Here is a 14,064-nt window from a genome sequence, read left to right as displayed (position 1 = left end):
CATTTTTGACATTTTGACAAACGCAGGTTGTCAACAGAGATATCTCTGGTTGTCAAAAATGTTTTCTGTATTCTAACCATAGACATAGAGACACTATGTCTCTATGTCTGTGCAACAACCTAACTGCCATTTCACAATGATGTTAATGGTAATGGTAATGTTGAAAGTGAGCTACGATGTTAACGCTTAAATAATAATAAATTCAAGAAATATCTATCATTATCATTAACATTACGCTTGACATTAACATTGATGTGAACAGTATCGTAGTAGCTCTATCATTTAATATTATTTAAACGTTTACATTGTAGCTCACCGTTAACATTACCATAACCATTAACATCATTGTGAATTGGCAGTAACTCTTTGACGTAGGTCATAGACTTTCTTTAGTTCAATGGTTTGTGGTCTACGAGTTTCTAACCTCCAATTTTCTGAGCAAAGAAACTTGGGACCAAGATGTATTTATTTAGACACCTTAGCAGAGACAACCATAAAGTGTTTTCTGTGGAGACAGGGGCTTGACACTTCCTTACCCCCACCCCAAATACGGTTTTTAGTTCTGCAATCAGTCGCTATGTGGCACTGCATACGAAAATATATATCATATTCTCCACAGATTACTGTATTCTGACATATTGGATTTGTGAACGCCAACAGTGTCAATGTCAATATGCTTTAATGCAAATTCTTGTTTACAAACGAGATCTTATACGAGAGTAAATTAAAAATACCCATTTATTGAACTCGACAGTTTTATCAGGAAATCAATTTTCTTGTAAGAAATATTTGATTCAAAGAACCACGTAATTATAACATTAATCGTTTATACTTAAACCAATCCCTTTAAAAATTGTGTTAATGGAAATGAAAGTCAAACTGTGTAGTCAGTTATTAGGCCACTCCGTGGGGTCAATGATGAAGCTCATTTCTCAATGGGGTAAGTATTTTTTGAAACATAATAATACCAAAATTTACTATTTTCCTTTTTAGAAATCAAGCATCCGCTTCAGGTTCACAGAGAGGCTATCGACACTGCTGACGTTATAACTATTCTTGGATGAGTTATTTGATTCGTTGAATGTATCCAGAGCTTGGACATCCACTGCGAAACTCTTAAAGAAGACGGTTAGTATTCAAACAGAACACAATGTTGTTTGGGAGCAGGCGATACAAATTTTCAACAGTATTTTATTTTATTGCCCCCGAAAGAAAAGATCCATTGTGGTGCCCACTTTGAAGAATATAGTGACAACATTGAACGCATTCCTTTACCTTACTCAAAAACTGTTCAATGATTATCACTTTAAATATATTCTCACTGGGGCTTTCAATCAAGATTGTTTAGTAAACTTTTTTGGGTACGTTAGAGCACATGGAGTAAGGAATACTAACCCAAATGTTGAACACTTTATTTCATCATTCAAAACTTTAGTTATTAATAATTTCATGTCGGTGCATTCCTGGTGATCTAACTGTGAGGAAGATAAAACAGGGAGTTGTTGTTTAGAGACTTTGAAATCTTTCCTGCAGGAAAATATAAAATCCACATAGGTCTTTGGGCAACTAATTTTTTCTTTTCCGAATTATTCATGCATTCTAAGCTTTGGCATGCTGTTTTTGATTTCTATTGCCGACTCCCAACAAACATTGTGTCCTTTTTGGATAATGTTGAAGATTTCTGAACATATAATAATTTCAACTTCATTTCCTATGAACAATATTATTACTGATGAGGATAAATTCAGATGCATACCACCCGACGATATGAATATCGACAAGTGTTACGATCTGAATTGAGCTAGCCAGCTTGTCGATATTCATATCGTCGGGTGGTATGCATCTGAATTTATCCTCATTATTTTATCCATTGCCTCCCTGTTTAGGCGTGATCATTCTTTATTAATATTATTACTGTTTATTATAATTATTGTCTTACGAAGATATGTGACCCTATTGACATTTTACCTCTGCTCATATATTCATTGCCATAATTATAGCTTATGTATTTCCATATTTTTTTTTCCTGTGCTGGGTATGTCAATATATGTATATTTTTCATGACAAGTTTTATTTCTCCTTAAAATTCGCCCTAATAATCCATATTATACTATCGACGTCTAAAATACTAGTGAATGGGCTAATTTAAATTTCGCGCCATGCGATTGCAGTTTCCAGTTATACCGACATTTCTCCCGGTTAGTTGGGTGGCAGCCGCATGGGGGCGCTGAGGGCGGGATAAACTGTATTTTGCATCGTAGAACGTGAGTGTCAGATCTATTCTACTCTGTAATCTGTGTGTGGAGACAACCTAGTTGTCTCCTGTTTTAGTGAGATAGATATCTCACCACATGCCCCATGCCTTATTTTCAAGTTGCAATAACTCTCTAGTACCTACTCTACATAAAGATACAGTTAATCGTTGTAAAAATAAAAGAGAAAAAAAGAAGTTAATCTTTGTTAAAATGGACGAATTTCTTCGTTTGAAATGGTGTGTCAGAAAATAACATTATAAAACAATATCTAATGTTTCAATTTTTTTGCAGGGATTCCACCTCCAATAAATCTTATTTAGAAAAGCAAGTGTGTACTTTTGTGACCAACGAGTGTTTATTAGAGTCCTATGTATATCAGAACTTGAGAAAACAATTAAATAAACCTCAGGACATACTGCTACTGAATAATGAAGTGAACTTTATACCTGGTGGAAAATATTCTCCTCAATTTCCAAGGAAATCTTTATTAACTCGGGAACAACAAGAACAGTGCCTCAGTGCAATCAAATTACTGGTACTCAATAAACCCTCCTATCAGTTGAAACAAACAGAGTCATTCAGTATAGAAGTTTTCAAAAGTTTGAATTGTAAGATTGCTGAAGAACATAAGATGTTCAATGAATTTGTAAAGCATTGTTGGGAAAGTGATAAAGGAAGAATAGGTGCAATCAAGAATAATCTCTATAGATACGCCTGTATATTAAATAAAAAAAAGATTAGGAGATATTTGGAATATAAGAGATATTATAAGGAAGAAGATTTGATAAATATGAGTTATAACGAAGATGAAACAGTTACAATTGAAGTCAACTGTATGCAAAACTTATTAGAATTAGTAAGTGGATGTATAATTTCCAACTATAAATTTTCCATACTTTAATTTCAATAATATTGACAGGGTGTTTCAAAAAACTTTGGTTGCCTGATCAATAATTCAATAGACTGATAGAAATTTGTTCATATATATATGTATATATATCCAATGATTTTTAAAGGGTTGAACGGATAATAATTTGGGGCCAATTTTAATTCAATACTGCCCAAAATTATTATCCGTTCAACCTTTTAAAAATCATTAGATATAGTGAACAAAATGTGCCCGCCTGGTCGCCATCTACAAATGGAACACACTGTGTTTAAACTCCGTAATAATCACTTATTAATCTTATTATCTTAAAAACACACTTTTACAATGTTTTCTCCACAAATGTGTACAACCCGAAATATATAATTCCTTAAAGGCTCTTGTGGACATAGGGAAAAGAAATCATCCCACCGTGAAGAAGAATTTGAAACTCTGGTGCAAGCCTAGAGCCATTTCCAGAACACCAATCTTCAAAAATCCAGAGCCTACTTGACGACGAATTCTGTTGATCGCACATTATAATGATAATTAAAAAAATTAAGAAGAGGCAGCCTTGTTCTTCCACAAATTAAATTCTTACAAGCAACTTGAAAAAAACCTTTGAAATTGTTGGTTGACTGATGTCATTTGTTTTTAGGGAACTCTGGCTAGATTTTCACATCCAAGCTTGAAATTTGAATGTCGATTGAGTGCACAGACTTTACCTTCAATACAGCCTATTAGATTTAATTCTAAAATGCCAGGTAAGACATCTTGTTCACTAGGGAAGAAGTAGTAAGTAGACTACTGAAGTTTTAAAACAATAAGTAATCAAATGCGGTTGCTCTTGTGAGGGTTGATACCAAAGTAGATTTAGTCAAATTAATTTTTGTGAATTAGTAATGGGTAACCAGATACCTTACAAGTTCCGGAAAATAATGCTACTGCCTTTCAAGCAAAATTATCCCTATAGTTGGGGAGCCGACGATGCTAAATCGGGATTTACTCGTCGTGGAGACCTAGTGGATTCTGAAGATTAGATGGTAGAAAGAAAAAAAAGTTCTATGATGTATGCACTTTCAGCGGTCTGCAGGGTGTCAAAGATGTAAAAAAAAAATCGTCAGGTGTACATACTCGAGCGTGTCAGATTAAGATACTGTATATGCCCTTAGGTCTCTGATAATGAATTCATGCTTATCTCACAGTTTGCGCGGTGGGACTGGCCATACGGAAGAGTTGGAAATGGTAAAAAAAAAACTTTCCAGCGTGTTAGATTTTTGTAGGATATGTTTATTGGACCCAAAGGATGCTACTTTTCAAGGGACTGACAATTTGGACTTGACAAAAGGTCAGCGGTCCTTTGAAAATGTAAAAAAAATCGTTACTTGTACATACTGGAGCGTGTCAGATTTTCATACACATGGTTAATCTCGGTGTTGTAGACGTGTAGACCCATTAATCTGACACTAATCAGGGGGGTTTTCTTAATCTGACACTTTGAAGATGATCAAAATGCTTTTTTTCCGAATATTTTCCTGCCTGTACCTCTTATCGTTTTTGTATTCATTATAAAAGTTGTAGATAATAAAATTCTACATAACCTTTGTCTGAAGGAAATTTGCATACTCTTAACCATTCTCGAGTTAGAGGGCGATAATGGCGAGAAGCTTAGTCACACATGCGAAAGGGCAAGTTATCTATGAGGGCAAGGTCTAATTTACATTCATCCAATTGTCAAAATGACAAGGTATTTCTATGATGACAATTTCGAAATTAGTAACGAAAATTTTAGTGTTGTCTCTGACTGAACCTTAGAATGTACTCTTTTCCAACGAGTGAATTTTCGTTTCAGCATTAATCGCTGAACACCACGCATTAATCGCCATATATCTCGAAAACGTTTGAGCGTAGAAAAAATTGCTAGGTACAAAATTAGTGAAAAATGTTATGCTCTAAAACTTTTATAATGAATGAGAAAAAGATTGGAAGCCCAGGGAAGAAGATAATTCAAAAAAACTGATGTTTGTGACTTTATGGCCAATTTATATTGTTTCGGCATGCTAAAACTGTTAGATTATATTTTTTCCGATATTCTTGAATCATTAGCTTCAAAATTAAAAAAAACGCCACCGCGCTCGAGAATGTACACGTGACGTTTTTTTTTTTGCAACTTTGGCGCCCTCCAACATATTTTCGACACGCTTAAATTGTCAGATGAAGAGAATATATACTTTTCAATTTGTAATTAACCACATATATCTTAATCTGACACGCTCGAGTATGTACAATGATAGTTTTTTTTACTTTTCTGGCAGGCTGTCCTAGACAATTCCTCCTATATACAGGTCTAATTTTTGGTAGAGGTACTCTACAGGGTCCAAGGTATGTCCCGTTATATTAATCTGACACGCTCGAGTAAATCCCGAATTTCCCTCTTTGGCTCCCCAACTACTATGACAGATTATGACACATGAAGATATCTATTTGAAGTTTGAAATGATGAATCTTTCGAAAATGAACCCATAGATTAAATGAACCTTTTTGTGATGGGAGCCGCAAAAACGGGCAAATCGCTTACTGACATAAACGCGGATGCGTACTCACATTTATTGACTAAGAGTAGTTCTTGTCGTAACATGTCTAGGTATATGGGAGTTATTGAGTTACCATCGTACTTAACCAATATAACCAAAAAGTCGCTCTTTGGTATAACCATCTCAAAACACAAGTATGAATATAAATAAATGGAATCGTCTTTGTTGATTATTACAGTGTAATGCAAAGATTAGAGCAATGTTTAATTTACTTGTGGAAATTTGAGAGAGAATTTGAAGATTCTATAGAACTCTCAGTACTTCGAATTATTATCATAAAAATGGATTATGTTAGCTATCAGAGCCATAGACATAATAATACATGGACAGGCCTTCACGTGGTTTTACCGTTCACCGCATCTAGGAATACCCACGAGAGAGAGAGAGGGGGGTGGTAGAAAAGAGAGATAACAGCAGTCCCTGGTAGTAAACGTCAAGCTGGTAGCTGGTAGAGAATAAATCAACGTTGCCGCTTCAACCAAGTTATCGAGTAAACTCGGGAATTCTACCAGTCCGCCGATCCTCCATGTTGCATTTTTGGGTTGTTGTCGGTAGATTTATAGATTTTCTATTAATTTGTAGCAATTTTTGTACTGAAATCAACTTCGAAAATGTTATCAAATCAACTGTATTTTTCTCGTACTTGAAACTTTCAAGTGCTGATAAAATAATAATTTCAGAGATCGGGAGTGAAAACCCTAAAAAGTTTATAAAAAAAAATACTACCTGAAATTTTTTTTTTCTGGTTTTTATTAATGTAGAAAAACTTGAGAGTTGTGTAAAACAATATTATCTCATTCGCCAGGGTCTGATTTTATATACACTGAAATTACTTGTGATTTGTGAAGATAAAAGGACCCCTGCTTTGGGTTCTGGCAACAAAAAGAAAAATTAATCGTTGAAGTGAATTTTTTTTAGCATTTCACCTTCCTTGAGCAAAAACATGTGTGGTATAGAGAAAAGGGCAATAATTTTAAGTAGGATGTTTATTGATACTTTCACAAATAATACAAAATTTCCTGCTGCGGAAATATTTATATGATGATTAATCATTCACAATTTTTTTTTCAATTATTTTGATAGGTTCTCCATCAGGTGGTTTAGTTGCTCTTCTCTGGCACTCCTGGCATTAATATTTTACTGCTCCTATTTCTTTATCGTGTGGCTTTACAGTGTTAGATTTCTGTGACACTGATCAACAGAAAATATTGAGTTTTGAGTTTGCCGATGTCACAGGGCTTACTGAATATCAACATGATTTACATTTTCTCTTTCTAATATTAAATCCAGATTGGAGTTTAGTATTTTCTTCGGAAATGCCTTGAAATAAAATGTGATGGTAGATATGTAACTACTTCGTTTAGAACAACATTCTTTATAATATTCAATAATATCCACTATCTCGAAATTCAAGTCACCTCTACAAATTCTTGCTGTGGCCTTATGAAATATAGGAAGTAGACTTCCTATTCCTTGTGATTGTTTGTAAATCATGTCTTATATGTACATGAAATAACAAAGAAACTCCTTTATTGGTCTATTATTTCCAAAAATAAATCTCTTTCGCTTTATTAGCATGTAGCAGTCGATTCTAAAAACCTAGTTTTCTGCTAAATTGCTTGTGAGGAGAATGAAATATCGATTGAAAACACGGTAGCTGAACAGTAAACAATAAACATATGATTTTGACATTTTCTACCATATGTCCATCTCTTTCTAACGTACTACTCGTGCCCTCTCTCTCTCAGGGCCTGTCCATATTTTATTAGGTCTATGATCAGAGCAGAACGTTTAATCGCATATCTTCAATGTATTATTCAGATTTTAAGAAATATCAAGTGAAATCTGCAATATTTATTATCAAAGCTACAATATGTATATCACCCCAATTTATTGTATGTCAGAAGTTGAGGTAATCCTCAGCAAACCCAATTTTTCTTCGGTTAAAATCTTTTACAATGTATAAGGAATATTTCAAAGAAAAAATGAGTAAAATCGGATTCGCCGTTTTTTCGTCAAACCATGACGTCACAAAACATGGCTCCATTTTATTCATAAAGATTTGATGTCGATAAGTCTCAATTTAAAGTTGAAAAGGTTTAGAGAAGGGGCATTCCATAGCTAAAATTGGCGAATTGTTCATCTGGAGGGTACTACGAACATGTTCATGTCTCTTATACAGATTGCGAAAATTCTACTCCGAACATAGGGAATGTCACGAGACAGAAGAGGACTGTAGAAATGCAATCTCCCAGAGGTAGAATAATTTCATTGAAAGTGATAAATTATCGCATTTTCAGATGGACCGCTTTCTAAATCAGTTCCTACTACGCTTTATAATAATTAGAGTGGGGACTGCGAATTGGTGGCCGGTAGGCGCAGTTCATTTGAAAATAGGTGGGGCAAATCAAATATTAAGCGGTCCAGTTGAATATTGAATAATTCATCACCTGTAATAAAATTCAAGGAGATATCTCCTTGAATAAAATTAATCTCTCAAATTCACAGTCTTCTTTTTCATGGCACTATGTTCGGCGTCAAATTTTCGTAATCTGTACATAGTTTGTCAGGTATATAACCGTACCAAATAAATTGCAGTTGTCAATATGGACGTCTCCTAGGACTAAAGTGGATCACATAGTATGATTGATTTGAGCTGATTTGTCGACGATGTTTAGTACAATTTAATACCAACTGACTGTGCCTGCCCGCTTTGCAGTAGGATAATTTTATTTTCAAAGGAATATACAGGGGCAGTCTTTGAGTAGTTCGAATATTTTAACAGTAGATTTTTGAACTTTTTTCCTTCACCATTTTTGCCGAATTGGCTCGGTTTGAAACACCATAAGAAATGTTATTTTTTGTTCTATCTCACAAACGGTTTCATCGAAATAATTGAATTCCGGAATATAGTTTTATTATTTTTATTTATTTGATTAATCTTTTTCGAACACAAAATACATAGACATAGAGACATGGACTGAGCAAAGTCAGCATGAAAATGTCTTTTTTATAGAAAGAGAGAAATGATCGTCGGGAATTTACCTGTCTCTTTTTTGTTCACATAGAGGTAAGTGTAGACCAATCAAAATTCTAGAACAAGACAACTGCATTCCCGACGTGCGTTTCTCTCTGTCACTTTTTTTGACCGTATTTCATGCATAGATATAAAGGGAAGGCACAGTCCATGTCTATATGTCTTTGACAATATATCACAAACGTCTTCCAGATTTCTCATTATGACCATTGCGTACCATAAAAATCGCAAAAATTCAAAGAACCCTACTCTTGAAACTAAGGTGGACGCTATCTAATAAATATGTGATGAATTAAAAACCTGTGAGATCTGCAAAATTTCAGTACTTAGGCTGAATACAACTGTGTTTAAAAGATCCACAGATGTGTAGTGGCACAGATTTAGCTAGTTATTCTGAAGGTAATTTTGTTTTTCCAAGGGTGGTACAGCTCATTATGAAAACTTAAAATTGCTAGATATAGCAATAAGATGAAAAGATATTCTTATCAGGGCCAAATCGAAAAAAAGATGGTTTAGAAAAAAAGTGTTTCTTTTGACCTCAAGAATCTACTGTTAAAATATTTGTACGAGTCAAAGACTAAATGATATAGGACCAATTTAACATCGGCCACATTTCGTTGTATCAATCTATACTAATTAATAATACGTTTTAACATTTTTATGATAATTGGGACGTAGACAAATGCATCATAGCAAAATTTCATAACAAATAGTCCACCCGATTTAGATTCATAAATGGTATAACTAAGAGAATTTCTTTTATATTTCGAAATACATAGGTACCGGTATTTTGGTCGCCAATATTCAATATTTTATACCTGTTTTTCGCTTGAAAGTTAGGTACATTCATTGTGGTGTTTGAAGTCGGGGAACAAATTCTGAATCTCAGGTCGAAAAAACTGTAATAAAACCACTACATGCATTTTCACTCTAATCAGAGGCTTCGAGCCAATTTTCTTTTAATTTCGGCCAACGAAGTATACTATCCACCATTGTTAAAACTGGTTTGCACCGAGTGCAGCTTTTGAGCTCAATACAATTGTAACGTTCTCGGGGGTAATCAAATTGTCTTCTTTCTGAATGCCAAATTTATTTACACAAGAAATACACTAATTTATATACAAGGACTAACTCTAATTTATTACACAGTCACTACTTTCCCTACTTTGCACTTCGGGATTCACTGTCCACTCGACTCTATTCAGAAAACATACTGCCCCGGCGTCCACCACGCGTATCTTTCATATCGATAAGTCCCTGATAGAGAATGATCCAACAGCATCCGGAGAAGCTGAGATCTGTCGGCGAATTTCGGGCGGCGGCAGGGACGTATTAAGGATTTCAGATGTTACATTGCCTCCTCCCCCGTAACTGGCGATCTGGGGTTTGACAAACCCCACTCAAAATAAGAATGGCGACTGTGCAGTTTTGGGTGGGACGTAGTCGGTGGGATTCTATAGGCGCTTTCTTTTTGGTGCTTCATGCACCAGTACAGCTCCGAGCTTCTCGCCCCTGAGCTGTTCCCAAATAAAACGGTTATTTGTGCACCAACTCCGCACAGCGAGTTGGACGATCAGCTGTTGAGCAAAATGACAAGAGAAAAGTACGGATTCGCGGTTCTTTGGATTATTTGTTTTCAGTTTGACGTTAAAGTCGTTGATTATTAAAAAATTTCACTATTTTTTCGGAAGCTTTTGCCAAATATTTGGTTGAAAAACTTGGTTTACCCGGTAAACTTTACCCTTTCTTTGCTATGGAGAGTACAAATATACAAAATAGTGGATATGTCTGTAGATATAAAACTTGAAAAAATTATTTAACAATGATTTCATCTGTTAAAGCTTCGTACATAAGCCTCTTTGGTAAAAGTAGGTGAAGAGTGTTCTGATTTTACGAAAATTGCATTCAAGTACGTGAAATATCAACTTATTTGAAATGAAATGCTACATTTTCACTGATGGGCGCTACTAAACTGAAGCTTATCGTTTATTCATTTGATCGATCTTTAAAAATTATGCATTCATGACAAAAATGATTAGTTCACTCTTCAAACCTGCAAGAACGAATCCTATCTTCATTCAAAATCATTCAGCTCTAATACCATCTAACATTGATTCTTTATTCAATTATTATAAAAACTAACTGACAGTTTCAATTGACGAAAAAAATCAATCTTAGGTGGTCCATAAGGGGTATTACAGCCTTTTTATAGTATTAACCCCTGGGGTGTAAGGGGAAAGGATGCGTTTTATAGCCTCTCCTCTCAAATGCCAACCTCACCTACTCGCGGTGCACCCTGTTCTTACGAACGAGGCTCTGGCGACCGAACATGAGTGGTATAACTCTGTTTCCCACAATTACGTAGCCTAAACATTGGCTTGAGCAGGAAATGGCTCTCTGCGTTGCTCAAGTTACGTCTCAGACCTTGTCGTCTCAGGATACCTGTGCCACAAGATAATCTAGTCGTAGCCGCAACCAAAGTTGCACTGACAGCGTTACCAGTGCAGCTTTTGAACACCTTCTAACGCAGCTCCTACAAAAAGATGGATCAGTCGAACAGGACAAAATTCGTATCCGGAGGTAAAATACCCTCCCATTCGGATCTCCGGGGGAGGGTGCCTGAGCGAGTGAATCATCGAACAAACACCAATGAAAAGCACATAGCTTTTGCAGCATGGAACGTCAGAACCTTGCTAGACAACCCCAAGGCCGACCGACCAGAGAGGCGTACTGCCCTAATCGATAAGGAACTGCAACGAACATCCATTGCAATAGTTGCTTTAAGCGAAACACGCTTTTCGGACGAAGGTAGCTTGGTAGAACAAGCGTATACTTTTTTCTGGAAAGGCTTGCCGGAAGGTGAAATCAGACAACATGGCGTAGGCTTTGCCATTAGAAACGACCTGGCCGCCAAACTTACCGAAAATCCAGTTGGTATCTCAGAACGTTTAATGACCCTACGTTTTCCTGCAGCGAATAACACGTTTGTGAACATCATTGCAGTATACGCACCCACTTTGAACTCCTCTGACAACTTAAAGGACACTTTTTACGAAACACTCGTTGCTACATTAAGTAAAATCCCAAAACGGGAACGAATTATTCTCCTTGGAGACTTCAACGCTAGAGTGGGCAGAGGTCAAGACTCAGAACTATGGCCGGGAATAATAGGGAAACACGGCACAGACAGCATCAATTCGAATGGAGAACGTCTGCTGGCTCTTTGTGCAGAACACAATCTCTGTATAACGAACACCTATTTTATTACGAGACCCAATTCAAGGGGGACCTGGCGCCACCCGCGCTCAGGGCATTGGCATACCCTCGACTATGTGATCGTGAGAAGGAAAGATCTGAAAGAGGTGTTGGTCACTAAACCCAGAGCAGATCTGGAGTGCTGGACTGATCATAGGCTGGTAATCTCGAGAATGAAAATCTCAATGCGCCCAAAATACCAACGCAAGCCGAAGTATCTAAGAGAGCGCCTTCAAATATCCAAACTACAAAACCCTTCTACAAAGGACAGATTCACAGCTGCCGTCAAAGATAGCCTAACACCACCGGATTATAACGACGACATTGAGACTCATTGGCTCCGTTTCAAGTCATCCCTTACAAATACAGCGAAAGAAATACTGGGCACAGAACGCTCCCGAAAATCCCCAGACTGGTTTGCCGACAGCGAAACTCATATCGCACCCCTTTTGGACGCAAAACACAAAGCGATGAAAACCGCATTTAACAAGCCTGGCGATGTTGCAGCCCAAATAGGTTTCATAAACATAAAACGCGAGGTCCGTCAAAAAATAAGAAAAATCAAGGACAGCTGGTGGAAAGAAAAAGCTAGGGAAATACAAGCTTACGCCGATAACCATGACTACAGGCGTTTTTTCGAAGCTATTAAAACTGTTTACGGTCCAAGCAGAAAAGCTAGCTTTCCTATAAGAGATGCTCATGGAGCTATTCTAACTGATGATAGAAAAATTCTCGAAAGATGGAAGGAGCATTACTCACAGGTCTTGAATCAAAATAACGACTCGGATTTATCCATTTTAGACCTGCTTCCCGCGTATAGTCCGATGACATCGCTTGATGACGAAATTTCAATGTCGGAAATCATAAGCGCGATTAAAAATATGAAAAATGATAAGTCATCTGGTCTAGACGGCATTCCGGCGGAGATATTCAAAGCCTTGGATGAGGACATTGTCAATAGTCTCCTAATACTATTCCGCAAGATCTGGGAACAGGGAGATGTGCCACAAGACTTCAGAGACGCTTTAGTTATCAACCTCTATAAGAACAAAGGCGATACGTCGAATTGCAACAATTACAGGGGCATATCGTTGCTTAATGTGGCCGGTAAAATTCTCTCGAAGATTATGGCTAATCGTCTGGTTCCACTCTTAGAGAGGCTTTTACCTGAATCCCAGTGCGGCTTTCGACCAAATCGAGGTACGGTGGACCTAATTTTTACACTGCGACAGCTACAAGAAAAGGCCCGTGAACAACAATCAAGGATTTATACAGCCTTCATCGATTTAAGCAAGGCATTCGACTCGGTGAATCGGAGAGCTCTCTGGAAAATCATGGCACGTCTAGGAGTACCCGAAAAATTCCTAGCAGTGTGTAAAAGCCTTCATACCAACAACACCGCTAGAATACAGCATAATGGCTCTACAACCGACCATTTCTCAACCAACTCTGGAATAAAACAAGGCTGCGTATTAGCGCCTTTACTGTTCAATATTTTCGCCATAGCTGTATCGATAATTGCTGACATGAGCATGCCCGTAAGAGGTGTTGGGATAAGATTCAGATTTGATGGAGGCCTGTTTAACCTGAAGCGCCTCAGAGCAAAAACCCGTACCAAGTTTATCACGGAACTTCAATATGCAGACGACTGTTCACTCATCGCTAGCAGCTCAGAGGATCTACAGATAATGATGGACACCTATAAACATATATACGAAGCTTTAGGCCTTAGACTCAATATTGACAAGACCAAAATCCTGGTAAGTCCGCCAGAAAGCCTTCAAACAGATATCAGCCTGGACAATGAAACTCTAGAACAGGTCGAGCAGTTCAAATACTTGGGAAGCTTCATAAATACTAGGGCTAACCTTGACACGGAAATACACAACCGTATCAATTCGGCATCACGGGCATTCTGGAAGCTGAAGGACAGAGTGTTCCAAAATCACGACCTCAATCTGAAGACCAAGACAGCTGTTTACAGAGCAGTGGTCCTCCCAACGCTTCTTTACGGAAGCGAAAGCTGGACTCCCTACAGGCGACATATTAAACAGCTTG

General features: G+C 37.0%; 1 protein-coding gene across 1 annotated transcript in view; it reads left to right on the top strand.

Moving 5' to 3' along the window:
• Nucleotides 1–2,315: 2,315 nt before the first annotated feature.
• Nucleotides 2,316–14,064, top strand: part of LOC123312940 (little elongation complex subunit 2-like) — a 25,729-nt gene continuing 13,980 nt past the window's right edge. Inside the window, exons 1-3 of the mRNA XM_044897535.1 lie at nt 2,316–2,491; nt 2,547–3,111; nt 3,779–3,884. Of these exons, the coding sequence (XP_044753470.1) occupies nt 2,352–2,491; nt 2,547–3,111; nt 3,779–3,884 (811 nt within the window). The 5' untranslated portion in view covers nt 2,316–2,351. The remainder of the gene's footprint in view (nt 2,492–2,546; nt 3,112–3,778; nt 3,885–14,064) is intronic.

The sequence above is a fragment of the Coccinella septempunctata genome, chromosome 5 (assembly GCF_907165205.1).
Source record: "Coccinella septempunctata chromosome 5, icCocSept1.1, whole genome shotgun sequence".
Classification (NCBI taxonomy): domain Eukaryota; kingdom Metazoa; phylum Arthropoda; class Insecta; order Coleoptera; family Coccinellidae; genus Coccinella; species Coccinella septempunctata.
Note: the sequence above shows the minus strand (reverse complement) of the source record. Positions and strands in the feature narration are given on the sequence as shown.